We start from the raw sequence: 15,527 nt of genomic DNA, 5'->3' as shown, positions 1-15,527 counted from the left end.
GGTGCTGATACTGGCTGTACAGGAAGACCCTGAGGAAGGTCACAAGCCGAAATGCATCAGTCTAATAAAGTTCTTCTGTGTTGGTGGAGTTTTGGCCTCTTCAGAAAACCTCTGGGTTGTCTACGGCACTACTGAGAATGATAAGTCATGCTTATCACTTCAGTCTACTATGAATAAACGGTGGTTTTTGTTACACTAAGAAGCATTTTTTTCTAATCAAATCATCAGAAAAACAACTGAATCTTGTTCCTTGCATGTCTCGGTTTTACACGACTGTTTATATTACTGCATATTCACAAAGAGACAAATAAAGTTACAACATCTGCTTGGTGTCACAGCCTCAGCAGTTTATTAGAAGATTTACATGGATTTATCTTCATTATAATCTCAGCTGCTCCGGGAACAGACAGAACTACATCCGGACATACAGTACTTAATGCTGAAAACTCTCATCACTGCCTCTTTACTCTTTCTTTATCCAAAGATATGTAGAGAAAACAAAGCATATGCAAGTTCATCTGAAAAAAAGGAAAAAGTTTGCACACAGAGGAAGAGACTTCAACAGTATCTCCACATTTTTAATTGAATCTACATTTAATGCAACATCTTTTCAAAGCTTGAAAGATATAAAAGCCTGTAAGGATTTATTCAAACACAAAGGATAAAAGGTACTGCTGCTTTGTGGGAATTATGAGTCAAACTGTGACAACATCAACCTGAGGAGAAACACTTCTCTAGAGACATAAAGATGCAAAGAGGCAAACTGTCACTTGATTTTTGGGTGTCTTTTAGCACTGAGCATGTCATTGACACATTCAGATATAACCGACTCTGATCTCTTCCAATTTCTCACGTTTTGTAGGGAATATTTATTTTTGCCACATATTAACCTTCAAATAGCAAACATTACCGAAATAGTATAATCCAGCCATGATGCTGAAATGATGCCAGTCAATCTGTGTGACTTGATGTGGCTACAGCCTATTCTCAAGTCTCCTGAAAGTAGACTTGAGAATCACAGTTATGATTTTGGAACTTTCTCAGCTTTCCCCGTGTGTCCTGGCACCTTTCTGAGTCTGTGCCACAAGCCTCCCACATATGCATTAAAGCAATGCTGCAGCTGAAACTTCTGAGGCTTAAACACTGAGTATGAGCAGGTGGATCTGTTTTGCGTAAAACTAACGTAGGGCAATTACTGACAAGCTGTAACAGGATTGTGCACGATGAGTAAAGAAGCAGTGAAGTAATTAATCCAGATTTAGGCATGAATATAAACTTTTATGACACACCGGGCTCATGATCGAACAGTGGACATGATTGTGTAAAGCTGGTTATGTTGTGAAACTGAGGCAACATCCCTAGCTGTATTGCAAAACTACAATATGTTTCCTGGCTTATTTGGCTGAGCCAGCACATTTCTTGTTACTGTATTATTCTTCTTTGTGTGTATACCTGACATTTTATATTTTATTTTTCTATTTTGTAATGTGCAAACAAATAAACTTGAATTGGAGCCTGCAGTGACTCCAAGCTGACTACAACTGATGACATCCGCAAAGAAATAAACCAAGTGCTTCATCCTGAAAACGCTGCCACTGTCCTGCCTCTTTGAATCTCTCTGTCTGGCAGCACTGTGACACACAGTAGCTTTAGCTGGACAGAATCACATCCTGAGAGAAAATGAATCCTGTATCCCACTGACAATGCAGCATCAAAGAACAACAAAACTCCCATTTCCTCGGAATAATCAAAATAGTTTTACGCTATCAAAATATTGAAATTTATGTTTAACATAGGCTACCAACACAAAGCTCTGCTGGAAGTCATGTAATACTTAACACACTACGATTACTGTGCTTTTCTCAGTCATTTTCATTATTAGAAAAATAGATTCTGTCAGAAAGTGATAAAACAATTTTTGTCTATGTGTGTGTGTGTGTGTGCGTCTTTGCATATTCTAGTGAATCTTCAGTGAGTGGTCCCCGGCAGAAGCTCTGCCTCAGAGGCGAACAGCTCCTTGTAGAGTGGAGGGAACAGAGAGTGAGCGGTGAGAGGGTAACGCTGACTGAACCAGCGTAGCTTCTCCATGTGAAGACTGCACAGTGAACGCAACACCGCCATCCTCTGGTACAGCTGCAGGGAGGACACAGACATGTTTAGATGTCCACTTTCTGCTATGGGAAGGTAAGCATGTGCACATTCCTGTAGATGAAAGGATGAATATTCTTGGCTTTTTATCAGAAAACATGTGGTCTATACTGAGATATGTACCTTATGCATTAGATTGTCTTGGTTGTCTCGGTGTAGAATGTGTGTGAGTCCTAACTCCACGCTTCTTTGCACCCGCTGAACCCTGCTTCTATCCTCCAGAGATGGACGGTCTACACAGAAAGATAGAAACAAAAGCAAATGAGGATTTTTAACAAGGCCACACACTAGTCATGGTCCACTGTGCAATTTGTAAATCTTACTATGCCTATTAAGAGCCACTACAGGCGCCACCAAGGCTGATCACGTTGAATGATTGAAACCATCAACTAAGTGACTGAAACAATGTTGAAAAGACAACTTATTTTAGTTAATAATCATATACTAATGTAATATTACTGGACTAAAACAAATGAAGGAAAGAGTTTTTGAGCTAAATAATGGCCATGACGTAATGACCAGATTGAGCCAATAACATCATCAGTTAACTGTAGGTGCTACGTGGGAATAAATGCATAAATAAATGAATAAATGCACATCAAATATGTAAATTAGGACTCAACAATATTTTAAAAAATTATGGCCTTCCAAAAGGTCCAAAGAACACAAGATAAAAGTGTTTTCCAACTTTTTACATAAAGAATAAACTTCAGATAAAGTGAGAGGTAGGTGAGCTGATCTTACCTGCATTGATCAGCACCAGAGCACTGAAGAGAGCGATCTGCTGCTCAGTGAGCTTTAGACCACACATGTCATGAGCGAAGTCAAAGACTGCCATGATCAAATCACCACATGCTGCAAGAAAAGACACCACAGAGAACTGATAAACGACCGCATTTATATAGTGTACTCATTACATCAATGGTTTCAGATCTGCATCTGTGCTTCAGGAAGGATCAATGTGTAGAGGAATCCTCACCCAAAGACTTGAAAATTTCAGCTCCAGCAAATTTCCCATCAAAGAAGACGGTGTTATTCTCTGTGTTGAAGAACCGACTCATCCTGACCAGAACCACCTCCATGGAGCCTGTGTGACACAGGGAAGAAAGGAAGAAGAGGGAGTGAGAGATTCAAAGCATTTTAGATTGGGGTAAAAGCTGATGATTTGTTTTTGTGAGTGACAGGTAACCTCACCTGTCTTGAGTAGCGCAATTTGGTCGTTCTGGCTGAGCATACGGAAACCTGGGATGTGTTTTGCAAACTCCACCACATACTGCACGGCATCAGTCAGTCGAATGGCACAGTGCTGCCACATCTCATCCACTGACTGAGAGTAAAATTGGAAGGATAGTAGTGGGATCATTTAAAGGTTCATTTCTCTGTGAAATTTTTACAACGTAGCATTTCAATCAACCATAAAGAGCTCAATTTTTTATCCCTTATCCTACATGTCTACACAAATTCCCCCCTCACTCCCAACCATTCAGTCTACTGCTCTTTCTCCTAATTAAACATATAATTTTTTCTCAATTCAAATATTATAAGATATATGGCATATATTACAATATAATGTGCTATAACATCATTTACTTTAAACTGAACATAAATTTTCTGTGTGATCAAAGAGAAAGAGGAGGAGGGAAAATGATGAAACAAGTTCTCTCAGTTTTCTGTTTGATTCATCAAACACAAAAGTAGCATCTGAAATGACATGTTTTGTTTTGAGACTGTCTGAATAAGGTCACACAAATGCAAGACTATGTGTGAGAACCCGTAAAGAGAGGAGGAAACAGTATAGTTGGTATACTTTGCTCTGGTAGGCTTGGAGCTCCTCCCTGCTGAACAGCTTCCATCTGAGAGCCTGCAGCTCCTCCACTCTGTACTGGCTGGTCTCTCGATGGGAACGCACAATGCTGGCACACAGCTCATCTGAAAAAAGTAGAAGCTCTCATTAATATTAGGAACACAACACATTTATGTACATGTTAGCCCACTGTGCAGTTTGCCCACCTATATTTCGCAGAGAGTGAGGATAGATGCTGTAAGGGTCCTCCAGAGGGTAGGGGTGAATTGCCATCAGATCATGCGATGGCTGTCTAGAGTCAAATCCTGACATGAAGAATAGAAACAAATTAGGAACAGAGAGAGAAGGATTAAGGCAATGGACAAAGTGAAGTTTGTTCACACAGGAGTGCCTCACCTCTAATGTCAGGGTGCCCACTGTTGTCCCCTTTCCCCTGGGACCGCATTGTGGGAGAGACACTGGAGCCTCGGTAGATCATTCCCGACACCTGTGACTCGTTCGGGGAGCACACAAGATAAGGATGAACATCAGTGGTGTAGGACAGCAGCTCAGCCTCACCAGCGAAGGAGTAGGCCGAGGCCATGGGCTGAAGGAGCTGGGGGGAGCGGTCTTGTCGGGCTTTGGTGGAGTAGGACAACACAGACTGGGCGTCTCCCTGAAGCTGCTGCTGTTGCTGCTGCTGCTGTCGGTGCCTCTCCACTTCAGCGATCAGAGAATCACGCTGACGTTTGGACATCCGTCCAAACTTCACAGCTGAGGAGGATAAAAAAAATAAGAAATTGCTGAGAATCAAGAATAGCATGGGGCTGTCTGTGTATCAGTGTGGGTGTTTTTGTGCCTCACCATCTCTGCTCATGCCCTGTGCCAAGCACTTCTGCAGACGGCAGTGTTGGCAGCGGTTGCGGCTGGCCCGGTCAATCTGACAGTTACTCTGCCTGGAGCAGGAGTACGACACAGTGGGCAGCTGGCTGCGCCGGAAAAATCCCTGAGGGGGTGAATAACTTATGGTTAACAGTCCAACAGAAACACAGTTTTTGAGCCAGATGTGTTTGATATTGTTTCAAAAGTCTGATGATGGTATGTCAGTTTTTTTTTTTTTTTAAGTTGTGACCAAGATTTGTAATGAGCAGGTAATTTTAGTGTTGGAAGATAAACCTGCCAGCATCTGTCTTTCTCTGTCATTTTCTTGTTACATATGAGATACCAAATTAGAAACATCTGCAATCTGTTGATATATTGGTCTAGCTCTAATGGTTAAAGAAATTTTGGGAAAGCTTATTTACTTTCTTGCTGAGAATTAGATGAAAAGATAGATACCATTCTCTTTCTGTTCAACATGAGGCGGGAACCAGCAGTTAGCTTAGCTTACCATGTTATCTAGCTAGATGGCTCTGGCAACCAGTAAAGGCTCCAAGAAGTAACTGCACCCAGCCAAGAAATAGTCCAATGCATAACCCTCCATAACACTACAACAAGCTGATTTTACACATTTATACGATTAAGCAAACAAGATACAACATGTTAGCTTAAGAGGTGCTGATAGCTGGACATTTTCTATCTTTAGACAAAGGCCAGGCTAGTTGTTCCCCCTCATTTCCAGTCTTTATGCGAACAGGCAGCTGGCTGAAGCTTCATATTGAACATACAGACATGTTAGTGGTATCAACCTTATAAACTCATATGTGTGAGTGTGCAGTAATGCTGTTGCATTTTACCTTGCAGCCCTCACAAGTGATGACTCCATAATGCACTCCAGAGGACTTATCACCACAGATCTTGCATGGGATGACTTCAATCTGGGCTGAACAAACACAGAAGTAAAAGCGGTTATGTTTAACATTTTCAAATGCAGCCCTCTTATGTTTTACTTCACACATTTGCCGCTTCACGTTCACTCAGATTCTAGACCAGAAGGGACAAAACAGCTGTGGGGGAAACAAACGGTCTAAGCATGCAAAGGAAGAAGTTGTCAGTCTATTCAAAAATGCATATTTTTACCCAAAAAAGTAACCTGGAAAGCGATTCCCACAGTGAGAACTAATGTCTTCTGCTGTACTTCCCCTGAAACATCTATCAGTTGTTGTGTGACCAGAGTAAGCCAAAGGTATTTTCCTCTTAAACACCTCCTGTCTTAATAAAAAAAAAGAACAAACCAACATCAAATACGATGAGGACAGAGTCTTCGGGCGGTGTGGAATATTTGCAAATGGAGACAGGCAGAGAATATGAAGGTGTCAACCTCAGAGTCCTTTTAAGTGGTTGACTGGCTTCTCTTTCACTCTGACTGTCCCTCTTTCATGTCATTTCTTTCTTTGTGAATCCTTCTCTGTCTCGCTCATAAAGGACACAGCTGCCAGTAATGCACTCTCCTTCATCACTGCCAGTAATGGCCATCCCCCTCTCACCTCCCCCCATGCCCCTGATCTCTGTAAACTCTCACACCACTCAACCTTTTGGCTGGTGGCGATTTTTGTCAGAATCAGAAGTGATTTGATTTATTAAAGCACCACAAATGTAGAAACACTGTCTTAGTGACAGTTGTGAAAAGCTTTTATGTATGTCCTCAAAAACGTATATTTTCCAACAAAAATGATGAAGAGGAAAACGCATCGCAAACTGTGAAATTCACATTATATGACATAGTTATTGTAACATTGAATGATGACACACATACAGGAAGCAGAGCATGCAGTATTGTCTTTCTTTTTTTCAAACCTAAGAAATCTCTGGTTTTATCTGTTCCTGTCATCTCCTCTCTTCCTTCTACAAATGCGCTGACAGTGTGATCGTCTTCTGCAAGTCAAGCTCGCTTATGATGCTTATATACAGTAGTATTTGCGTTTCCGTGCATAACTGTGTCAGATTTATTCACGACTGTGTGTTAGTGTGTCAGTGTGTGCCCTCTTTATCTAGTGGCACAGGGATCACCTGAAGGCTTCCAGGGAGGCTGGCCAGTCTGAGGTAAAATAAATACAGACGAAGAGCTCATTAAGCTTGTATGATAAAGCAGGAATAATCACTGCACAGCTGATAAGTTTGTAGCTGCTGCTAATAGATGTGATTGATTAACCCCAAGATTGACCATGAAAAGGATTAGAGAATTTCACAACCAGATAATTTGGTTAAAATAAGATGACCAATGGAAATATTTCTCTGCAAGCTAAATATCTTTTTTTTTTCTAAAAACCCACTGAGCTGTGACTATGATTACATTTCTGCAGGATAGGCGGAGAGAACATCAGTGGTCTCTATTTTTTCGCTATTTCAGTTCTGATTGTCAACCTCAAACAACAGGAAATCCACTGTGACCCACAACCTTTCACTGTTCACACACGCACTCACACAGCAAAACACACACAGCAATCACATGCGCTGCTCCTCCATCAACTTTTCATGCAATCATAGCTCTGGCAATACTCAACTGAATCTAAATGATACACAAAACACAAAGCATGTTTTCTAAAGCAGCATCAAGTTAAATCATTTTATTTTTTCTTTTTTTTGTTGCCAAACTAAACCATATCATTCTGTCATGTCTTTTGATGGTAAGAGAGTATACAAACACCAGGGGCTTTAAAAAGAAATGAACGTTAACACTAAGGAATCTACATTCGCCTTTTTTTGTCTCTCTGTCTTATCTCTAGCCACAGGCCTAGACCAATCAAGCCCAGCATCTCCTTGTGTGTGTTTGCAAGCATGTGTGTGTGTGAGAGAGATAGAGATAAAAAACACAAAAAAAAAACTGAACTGTCTATATTTCTTCCATTAGCGTGTTCTTCAGTAATCTTAGAGGGTTTGATGTGTCTTGCACACAATTTGGCTGAAAACCAGCAAACAAATGTAAATTGAATTTAAAGTCTCACTTTGTTTTACTGGAAAAAGCCTAAATATTGAAGCTTGTATTGACTATTCTCACCTGCTCCACAGCTCAGCATGACCTAATTAAACGGTTTTTGTGGTTAAAAGATATTTTTGTACTGTAGATCTGTATCTGAAGTGTGTTTTTTATTTTTACTGTAAAGCACTTTGAGCTACATCTCTTGTAGGTAAGGTGCTTCATAAATAACTATTATTATTATTATCATATCTATTTTTATTTTTATTTTCATCATCGGCTTAAGCACATGATGCTCAGTAACAATGAGCAAAAACGAAAATTCATTTTGCTACCCAAGCAACACTATTTACTTTAGCTGCTATATGTCATGATTTGCAATATCTCTTAACCTTAACTCTTCCACCTGCATGGTCTCTCAACCCTATTCACACAAAACTTGTCTTCTTTATGTTTTTAACACCTCCCTACAGGTGTTTTCCCCACCTCTTTCTCAAGCATGCTGTTGCCCCCCCTTTAGTGAATAAGAGTAATAAGTAGCAACTATAGACCAATAATTTCCAACCTGGCTGTTGCTGGTAAAATCTTTGTAAAGGTTGTCTACAAACAACTGCACAGCTACCTAGCCCTCCACAACCTGTATGATGTGAACCTGTCTGGTTTTAGGGTGAATCCTAGCATTGAAACTGCTTTTGTCAAAGTAATCCATGATCTTAAAATCAACAACAATGCAAACAAACGTTCTAATCTTGTGTTGTTAGATCTGAGCGCCTCTTTCAACACTGTTCATCAGGGCTTTCTACTAAATATACTTGAAAACTGTATTGGCTTATCTGGACCTGCTCTTCAATCGTTCTCAAACTATTTAAAATAAAGGACTTTATATCTTTTGGCAACTTCACATCTGAATAAGTCAATATTTCCTCTGGGGTTCCACAAGGTTCAGTTTTTGGTCCACTGCTATTCAATCTATACATGCTCCCTCTTGGTACCATCATACAGAATGCAATGCAGTCTATGCCGATGATACACATCGATATGTCTCTGTGTCTGTCTCTCCTTTGACAGCCTCAGTCCTGTAAATGTGCTTGTCAGATGCATTGATGACATCAACCACTGGATGTCTCATAACTTTCTACAACTTAACAAAGAATACACTGAAATTCTGTTTGTTTGGATGAACAAGAACTGTGTCCATGGATTTGTCTTTTTTTCTGTAAAGCACAGTGAACATGTTAGAAACCTGCATCACTTCCATCATCACATCACCGCCATTACAAAGACAGCTTTCTACCATTTAAAAAAAACATTTCCAAACTTAAAAGCTTCCTGTCCCAGACTGAAAAATGGTGCATGTACTGTACTCATCTCCAGCAGATTTTGCAGGACCAGGAAACTACAACACATTGCAGCTGTACAGAAAACACTTCATTGGCCCGTACAGTACAAAATTGACTTTTAAGTATTACTGCCCTTAGGCCTTAAATGATATGGCTCCTCCCTGTGTGTGTGTGTGTGTGTGTGTGTGTGTGTGTGTGTGTGTGTGTGTGTGTGTAAGGTTGCTGTATGTACATATGTAAGTGGAGTATTTATATATGTGTTTTACCTCATTTAGTTAGAGTTTACCTGTGTGTGCAATCTGACTTGACTTAACAAACCATCAACATTTTCTGCCAACCACAAACACACCACACAAAGCTGTACTAACTTATTTATACTGAAGTGAGATTATTTTTGAAAAACAACCAATTAAATCGATTAAAATTTTTCATTCTAAAATGAATTCATTATTGTGCTGGATGATGTTAAAAAGGCAAGAGGTTTGAGTATAGTATGTGCAGTGATGGAAATATTCAGGCGTGTCAGTCAAAATAAAAGAGTGCCACCTCCCACGCTTCCGCATGTAAAGTATACCAAGACATTGTTACACAGAGATAGTCTGATTTATGCCTTTCCAATCAGTATTTAGAATTATCAATTACTTACATGCTCCCACTTAAAAAGCACATTTGTCAGTGTCGTCGTACAAACGACAGAAGCTTCTGTGTATAACAGTAAAGAGAAATCATTAAACATTTACAGGTTTGTCTTGAGTCGAATGACTTTGAGTTCTCAAGTTTTGTGATTCTCAGTCTGGATGACCTCTGAGCTTCCAAATACGATAAATCAAACTGAACAAGCCTTAAATATACAGAAAAACTGAAACATTTGGTGGAGGGAAGCCAAATGAAATGACAAGTACTGCAAAATACCAAACACGAAGAAAATTATAATAAACAAGAAAAAAAGACAGAAAACCAAATATTTCAACCTAGAAAGAGGTTATTTCAGTACTTTCACCACTTTGTGTGTGTGTGTTTGTGTGTTTGTGTGTTTTTGTGTGTGTGTGTGTGTGTGTGTGTGTCTATGTGGGGCATCTGGGGGGTTGGATGATACAGACTGCCACTCTCAAGTCCTCAGTCTCTGCCTTGTCAGCAGTCTGTTCTTTGCACTGTAAACGGACAAAAAACCTCAACTTTCCTCTGACGGAAGCTTACCTCAGGTGCATACGCAAGCAAGAGTGCAAACAAAGTTTGTATACACACACGCAACACACACAAACAGACCAAGAAACTGTTTATCGTTCAAAAAATAGACTGTTAATCAATCACAAGTTTTTGTATTACACGTTATCAGACCCAGGATAAGAGAAACACACAGTTTGTGATAACTTCATTTATCTACAACACCACTAGTTTGAAAGGTTTTCAGAACTTATGTAACATGATTTAAAAATTATGTTTATAATCAAATTATTATTAAATTATGTTTCTCATTATAATTAATAATAAATTTGCAATCTGCTGTAATTCATTTATATTACACTTGAATTTTAGTTTAGTATGTTGCTGAGGCAAGATGTTTAAAATATTTCAAAAGTTTTGTTATTTAAAAGATCATACATCACTTTGTTAATAACCACACTATATTTTCTATTGTGTTAAAATTCAATAATATACACAATAATAATAAATCAAATTTGCCATTTGACAATACAGTAAATAAAAAGGTAAATATCGTACAATGTATCAAACTAAGTCCAACTATAGATTCATTGCTCCTGTCGTGCAAAGCTGAACATCTTCTCTAACCGCTCTAAAAATGACTTTGACCTACTGAAATAATATTTTTATATTGAGGACTGAAAATCCCTTCAAATAACTGTAACCTGTATTTAAAACCAGAAAAAGAATTAAAGAAGAGAAATAAACAGAATAAATAGTATTTGTCATCAAGCAAAACAAAGTTATTGCCAAAAATAACAAATTGAGGTTGAGATATTCTAATAAGAATATATTTCACACCATTTTTCTGTATCAAAAATGCAGGTGTGAAGTGTCTTAATGTTTGTGAATCAGCCTGTGCTGATCGTTACATGAATGTGAGAACTCCTTCACTACTAAGTTTCATTCAATATGTGAAAATAACAAAATGAGAATTACCCACAGTACCTTATCTCAGAAAAAGACAAATTATCAAAGCAGATCTGAACAATCAATTAGAATCAGATTTACCATATTGGACTTTGAAGTGCAGACTGAATTTGGGGGTGTTTGAAAGAGGTAATGTTTTGACAGGTATGAATCAGCTCAACTGTTGTATTTCATTTACCATATTTTGGGAGGGAATGTGTCACCTGCGATTTTGATGTTTGCTTTGATCTGAATTATACCACTTTTGCTGCTTTGGAAGTGCTGTGCAGGTTTGAGCAGCCAGAGGAACAAGGAAATCCTTTCTGATCAAGAAACTCTATAAGAATCTACACAGGAATCCCCCGAACACAACAACAAAGCCTTATGAAATGTGTGTGTGCATAAACTGTGATGGCACTAAGCCCGCTCTGAGTGTGTAGCACTAGAAAATTAGACAATTAGCTGAGGTAAAGACACCTCCTTCCCTCTCTGAACACAGCTGCAGAGCTGACATGAGTTACATCTGGGCGCCATTAAACAAGCAGCTGCCGATCTGTGTGTGCATATATTCTCGTATCTGTGTTTGCATGTTGCAAGAGAAAAAATGTATAAGCAGCTTGCACAAAGAACATTCATTATTTCTCATTATTTGCCTCTTCCCCCTTTCTGTGCTTTTATTCTATCGACTTTGAATATTTGTGTGTATGAAATCAAATTTATTATAATTTTTATTGTCAAAGCTTCAAATTATAACTACCATTTCCTCTGCATCCTGTACATGTGTGGAGTCAGTCCATTCAAACTGATGTACTGCAGTTGTGAAGCGTCCTGTTTTCCTGTCTCTTTCGTTTTTACGTTGGTTAGAATTCAGTGGAAGTATTTGCAAAAAGGTTTGCAACACACTAAATGTCATATATTAACCTGGTCCCTTGGGTCTTCAGTAGTTTCATTTGTTAGTTAAGATATCTTACTATACAAATATGATGACGCTTAACAAGAGCTAATGTGCAAATCAACTCAAAACATGTGAAGTTTGTCTGAAAGAGCGTAACATTTTATACAACTCACTGCACCACAGTTCTCAGCCTTTAAAATCTGCTCAGTGTCTTGCCTGAGGTGCACTATATACGTGGGAGTGAGAAAAAGAAATATCTGAGACATGATTCAAATCTTTAATCCATCAAAGGGAGCTCAGAATTGAGTCATGTTACCAAACCATAAAACTGAAACACATATAGATGAATGTACCCAACAGTCAGCCAATCGAAAACTCTGAAGAGACACATTTAAGTTTCAAAACAAAGATCATCAGTCTGTACATGCTGTACGACATGAACATGTGTGTGTTATGGGATTTGTTACGGATTAAAGTGTAAACATTAAATAAAGCATATGAAATTGTATATTATTTTTGACATAAGAAAAAATTATGAATTCAGAGCCACTTTGAACCTTTACTGTTCAACCCGATGTTACATCAAAAAAGAAAAGTGGGAACCTGAGTGAAAAGCGTAACCACATAATGTGATAAAGTTGAAAAAAGTTGTTTGAAGCCATTGGTGCCTATGTCTGCATAAATTCACAGTTATTCAGAATTGATAAAAACCTGATAAAAACAAAAAAAGAAAAGAAACAGCTGTTTAAAACTTAAACGTGTCGTTATCACAAGTGTCACAAGTGTCATTATTACAATAATCATTAAATATAAAATCATATAAAAAAACTATGACCACAAAGCATATACTTGATCAAATTGATAAAATATCATTTACTGTACTGCCCACACTCAAACACACACACAAACACACGCACAAACAATCACACACACACACACACACACACACACACACACACACAGACAGACAGACAGACACACCAAAGAACTTCATCCCTACCTCGCATCATCATCACTCCTCCACTCGTCTCAGACGTTTGTCCCACTTTCACAAACTCACTTTTCCTCTCACTTTGTCTAACAATATTCTTTCTTTTGACACACCTATTCTTTCACCCTTCCTTCTGTTTTTTTTTTGGTCGTCCTTTAGCAAGCCCGGCTGGGTGCTCACTGCAGCTTCAGCATGCATATTCAGACTTTTGAGTGTCAGTCACCGCCTCACCTTCCTTGTTAGCGTGTGTGTGAGTGTGTGTGTGTGTGAGAGAGAGAGAGAGAGAGAGAGAGAGAGAGAGAGAGAGAGACAGAGAAAGGGAGAGAGAGAGGAGAGGAGACAGAGATAAAGAAAAGGGGGACTGTCCCCTATAGCTTGGCTTTTTTCTCAAGGTACTTTTTCCTTATACCTTTGTTGTTATCCTTCACCCCCTCACTTTGTACCACACGTCAAAAATTACCCTTATATCGACTGGCACCTTTAAGACTCCCTGAGAATTTATATCAAACCACTTTCAACAGTAAAAACTGGGGAGGCAGACAAAAATGTAAGTTACAGAAACATTTCAGATATTATTTATTCTCAAACTCAACAATTGTCCTGCACATTAATGTTTCTTTACACTGAGTAAAAAAATTGTTATCAGTTTATCAACTAAAGAATAATTTGTTTCCTCTTGCAACAACCTCACCTCTTTCTAAGCTTAACTCTTTACTGTTTATCTTATTACAGTTTAATTTGAAGAGTTTCTGCAGTGATGGAAGAAGCAGTCAGATCTTTATAGCACAGGATTAAAAAAATGACTATATTTATGACAGATAAATGTAGTACAATGTTTGCCTCTGAATTCTTGTGGAGAAGAAGAAGAAGTCAGCTGAAAATGGACAAGCTAAAATAATTAAGAATGTACTGGCATACAGTACTTGAGTAAATTTACTTAGTTACAACCCATCACAACTTTCCCCAGCTCTATCTCATCTCTCCGTGACTGATACACCAAACAACACAAGACCTCGTGGATCTCTATCTTCCTTTCTGCTAACCTCTGAAGCAAAATCTAAGATGATTCCTCATTTTACACACACGTGCACTCATTCACAAGCAATGATCAATAGAGTCATTATTATTTATGCCCAGTTTGTTTATCATCACACCACCTAACATGAAGGTTGGTGGTGCATTACACACAGCATCTCCACACTTGATAACATACCCAGGTGTGCTAAAGTTGTGGCAGAACGTGTTAAACCAAAGAAGTTAAAAAAAGGCAAGATGTTATCGCTGTCATCTGCATTCAGATGCCAACGCTATAGTAATTAGTGTGTATGTGTGTGTGTGTGTGTGTGTGTGGTGTGTGTGTGTGTGTGCGCGCTGTGTATTGCACCTGTGATGCCCGCCTCACACACACACTCACACACACACTGTGCTGTTAATGGCCCAACTCCAGCGATACCACACTGTGTGCGTGTGTGTGCGTGTGTGTGTGTGTTGCTCTACAGGTGCAATGTTGTATGTTCACTAACTATGAAGTTAACCACAATGCATGCACAAATATCTAGCACAAACACAAGCAATGTTATTACCACATACAGACATACACATATGCGCACACGCACGCACGCACGCACACACACACACACACATACACATACACACACACACACACACACACACACACACACACACACACACACACACACACACACACACACACACACACACACACGCTAACTTACAGATACAGTGTTTTTATGAGAAACTTACTCAGATGAGTCTTCTTGGACACGGCTCCTCCTGAGGCAGACAAAAAGATGCAGGTAGTGAATTAAAGCTAAACAACACTGTCAATCTAGGTTTTACTACAAACTGTAATACATAGGAGGGCCCAGGTGTATATTTTAGAAAAGAACCATAACATGTAATATACTCATGACCTTTTCACATAATCTAAGGCTAAACTCTGTTAAACAGATTGAACACAGGACTAAACAACATTTCCAAAAGGTGCTGCTTTTGACTGAGAATTTAAAACCTGCCAGGTTTGGAAAGTAACTAAGTACATATACTCAAGTGCTGTACTTAAGTACAATTTATAGGTCCTTTTACTTAACTTGAGTATTTCCTCTTTCTGCTATTTTATACTCCCACTACATTTGTGAGGGAAATAATGTCCATTTTACTCCTCCTGGAGTTACAGTATAAAAACTGACTAAACTAGCACCACCTTGAACCACCAACATGAAAGAACTGCTTACATGTTAATATTTCAATAATAACGATCCAATAATACAGTATAACAATGACCGGGGGCATTCTGCTTGATGAATACTTTTATTTTTGACACTTTAGATACAGTTTGTTGCTAATAATTAGGTAAAACTTTGAATGCAGGACTTTTTACT

General features: G+C 38.8%; 1 protein-coding gene across 1 annotated transcript; it reads right to left on the bottom strand.

Moving 5' to 3' along the window:
* Window positions 1-323: 323 nt before the first annotated feature.
* Window positions 324-13,284, bottom strand: LOC111237183 (nuclear receptor ROR-beta-like). The gene is made up of 11 exons (XM_022766169.1): window positions 13,135-13,284; window positions 5,668-5,753; window positions 4,796-4,937; window positions 4,349-4,705; window positions 4,159-4,257; window positions 3,956-4,077; window positions 3,343-3,475; window positions 3,128-3,235; window positions 2,893-3,003; window positions 2,272-2,381; window positions 324-2,133 (listed from the first exon to the last, which is right to left on the bottom strand). The coding sequence occupies exons 1-11, from the start codon at window positions 13,145-13,147 to the stop codon at window positions 1,969-1,971; spliced, it is 1,446 nt and encodes a 481-aa protein (XP_022621890.1). The 5' UTR covers window positions 13,148-13,284; the 3' UTR covers window positions 324-1,968.
* Window positions 13,285-15,527: the final 2,243 nt, after the last annotated feature.

Source organism: Seriola dumerili, unplaced genomic scaffold (assembly GCF_002260705.1).
Source record: "Seriola dumerili isolate Sdu_G_001 unplaced genomic scaffold, Sdu_1.0 BDQW01000814.1, whole genome shotgun sequence".
Classification (NCBI taxonomy): Eukaryota; Metazoa; Chordata; class Actinopteri; order Carangiformes; family Carangidae; genus Seriola; species Seriola dumerili.
Note: the sequence above shows the minus strand (reverse complement) of the source record. Positions and strands in the feature narration are given on the sequence as shown.

Excerpts from the sequence above, each read along its gene's own strand:
- LOC111237183 (XM_022766169.1), bottom strand. Across the intron at positions 4,938-5,667 it reads TCACTTGTGAGGGCTGCAAG|GGATTTTTCCGGCGCAGCCA; the intron begins GTAAAATGCAAC and ends TCACCCCCTCAG. Across the intron at positions 3,476-3,955 it reads TCCAAGCCTACCAGAGCAAA|TCAGTGGATGAGATGTGGCA; the intron begins GTATACCAACTA and ends TTTTACTCTCAG.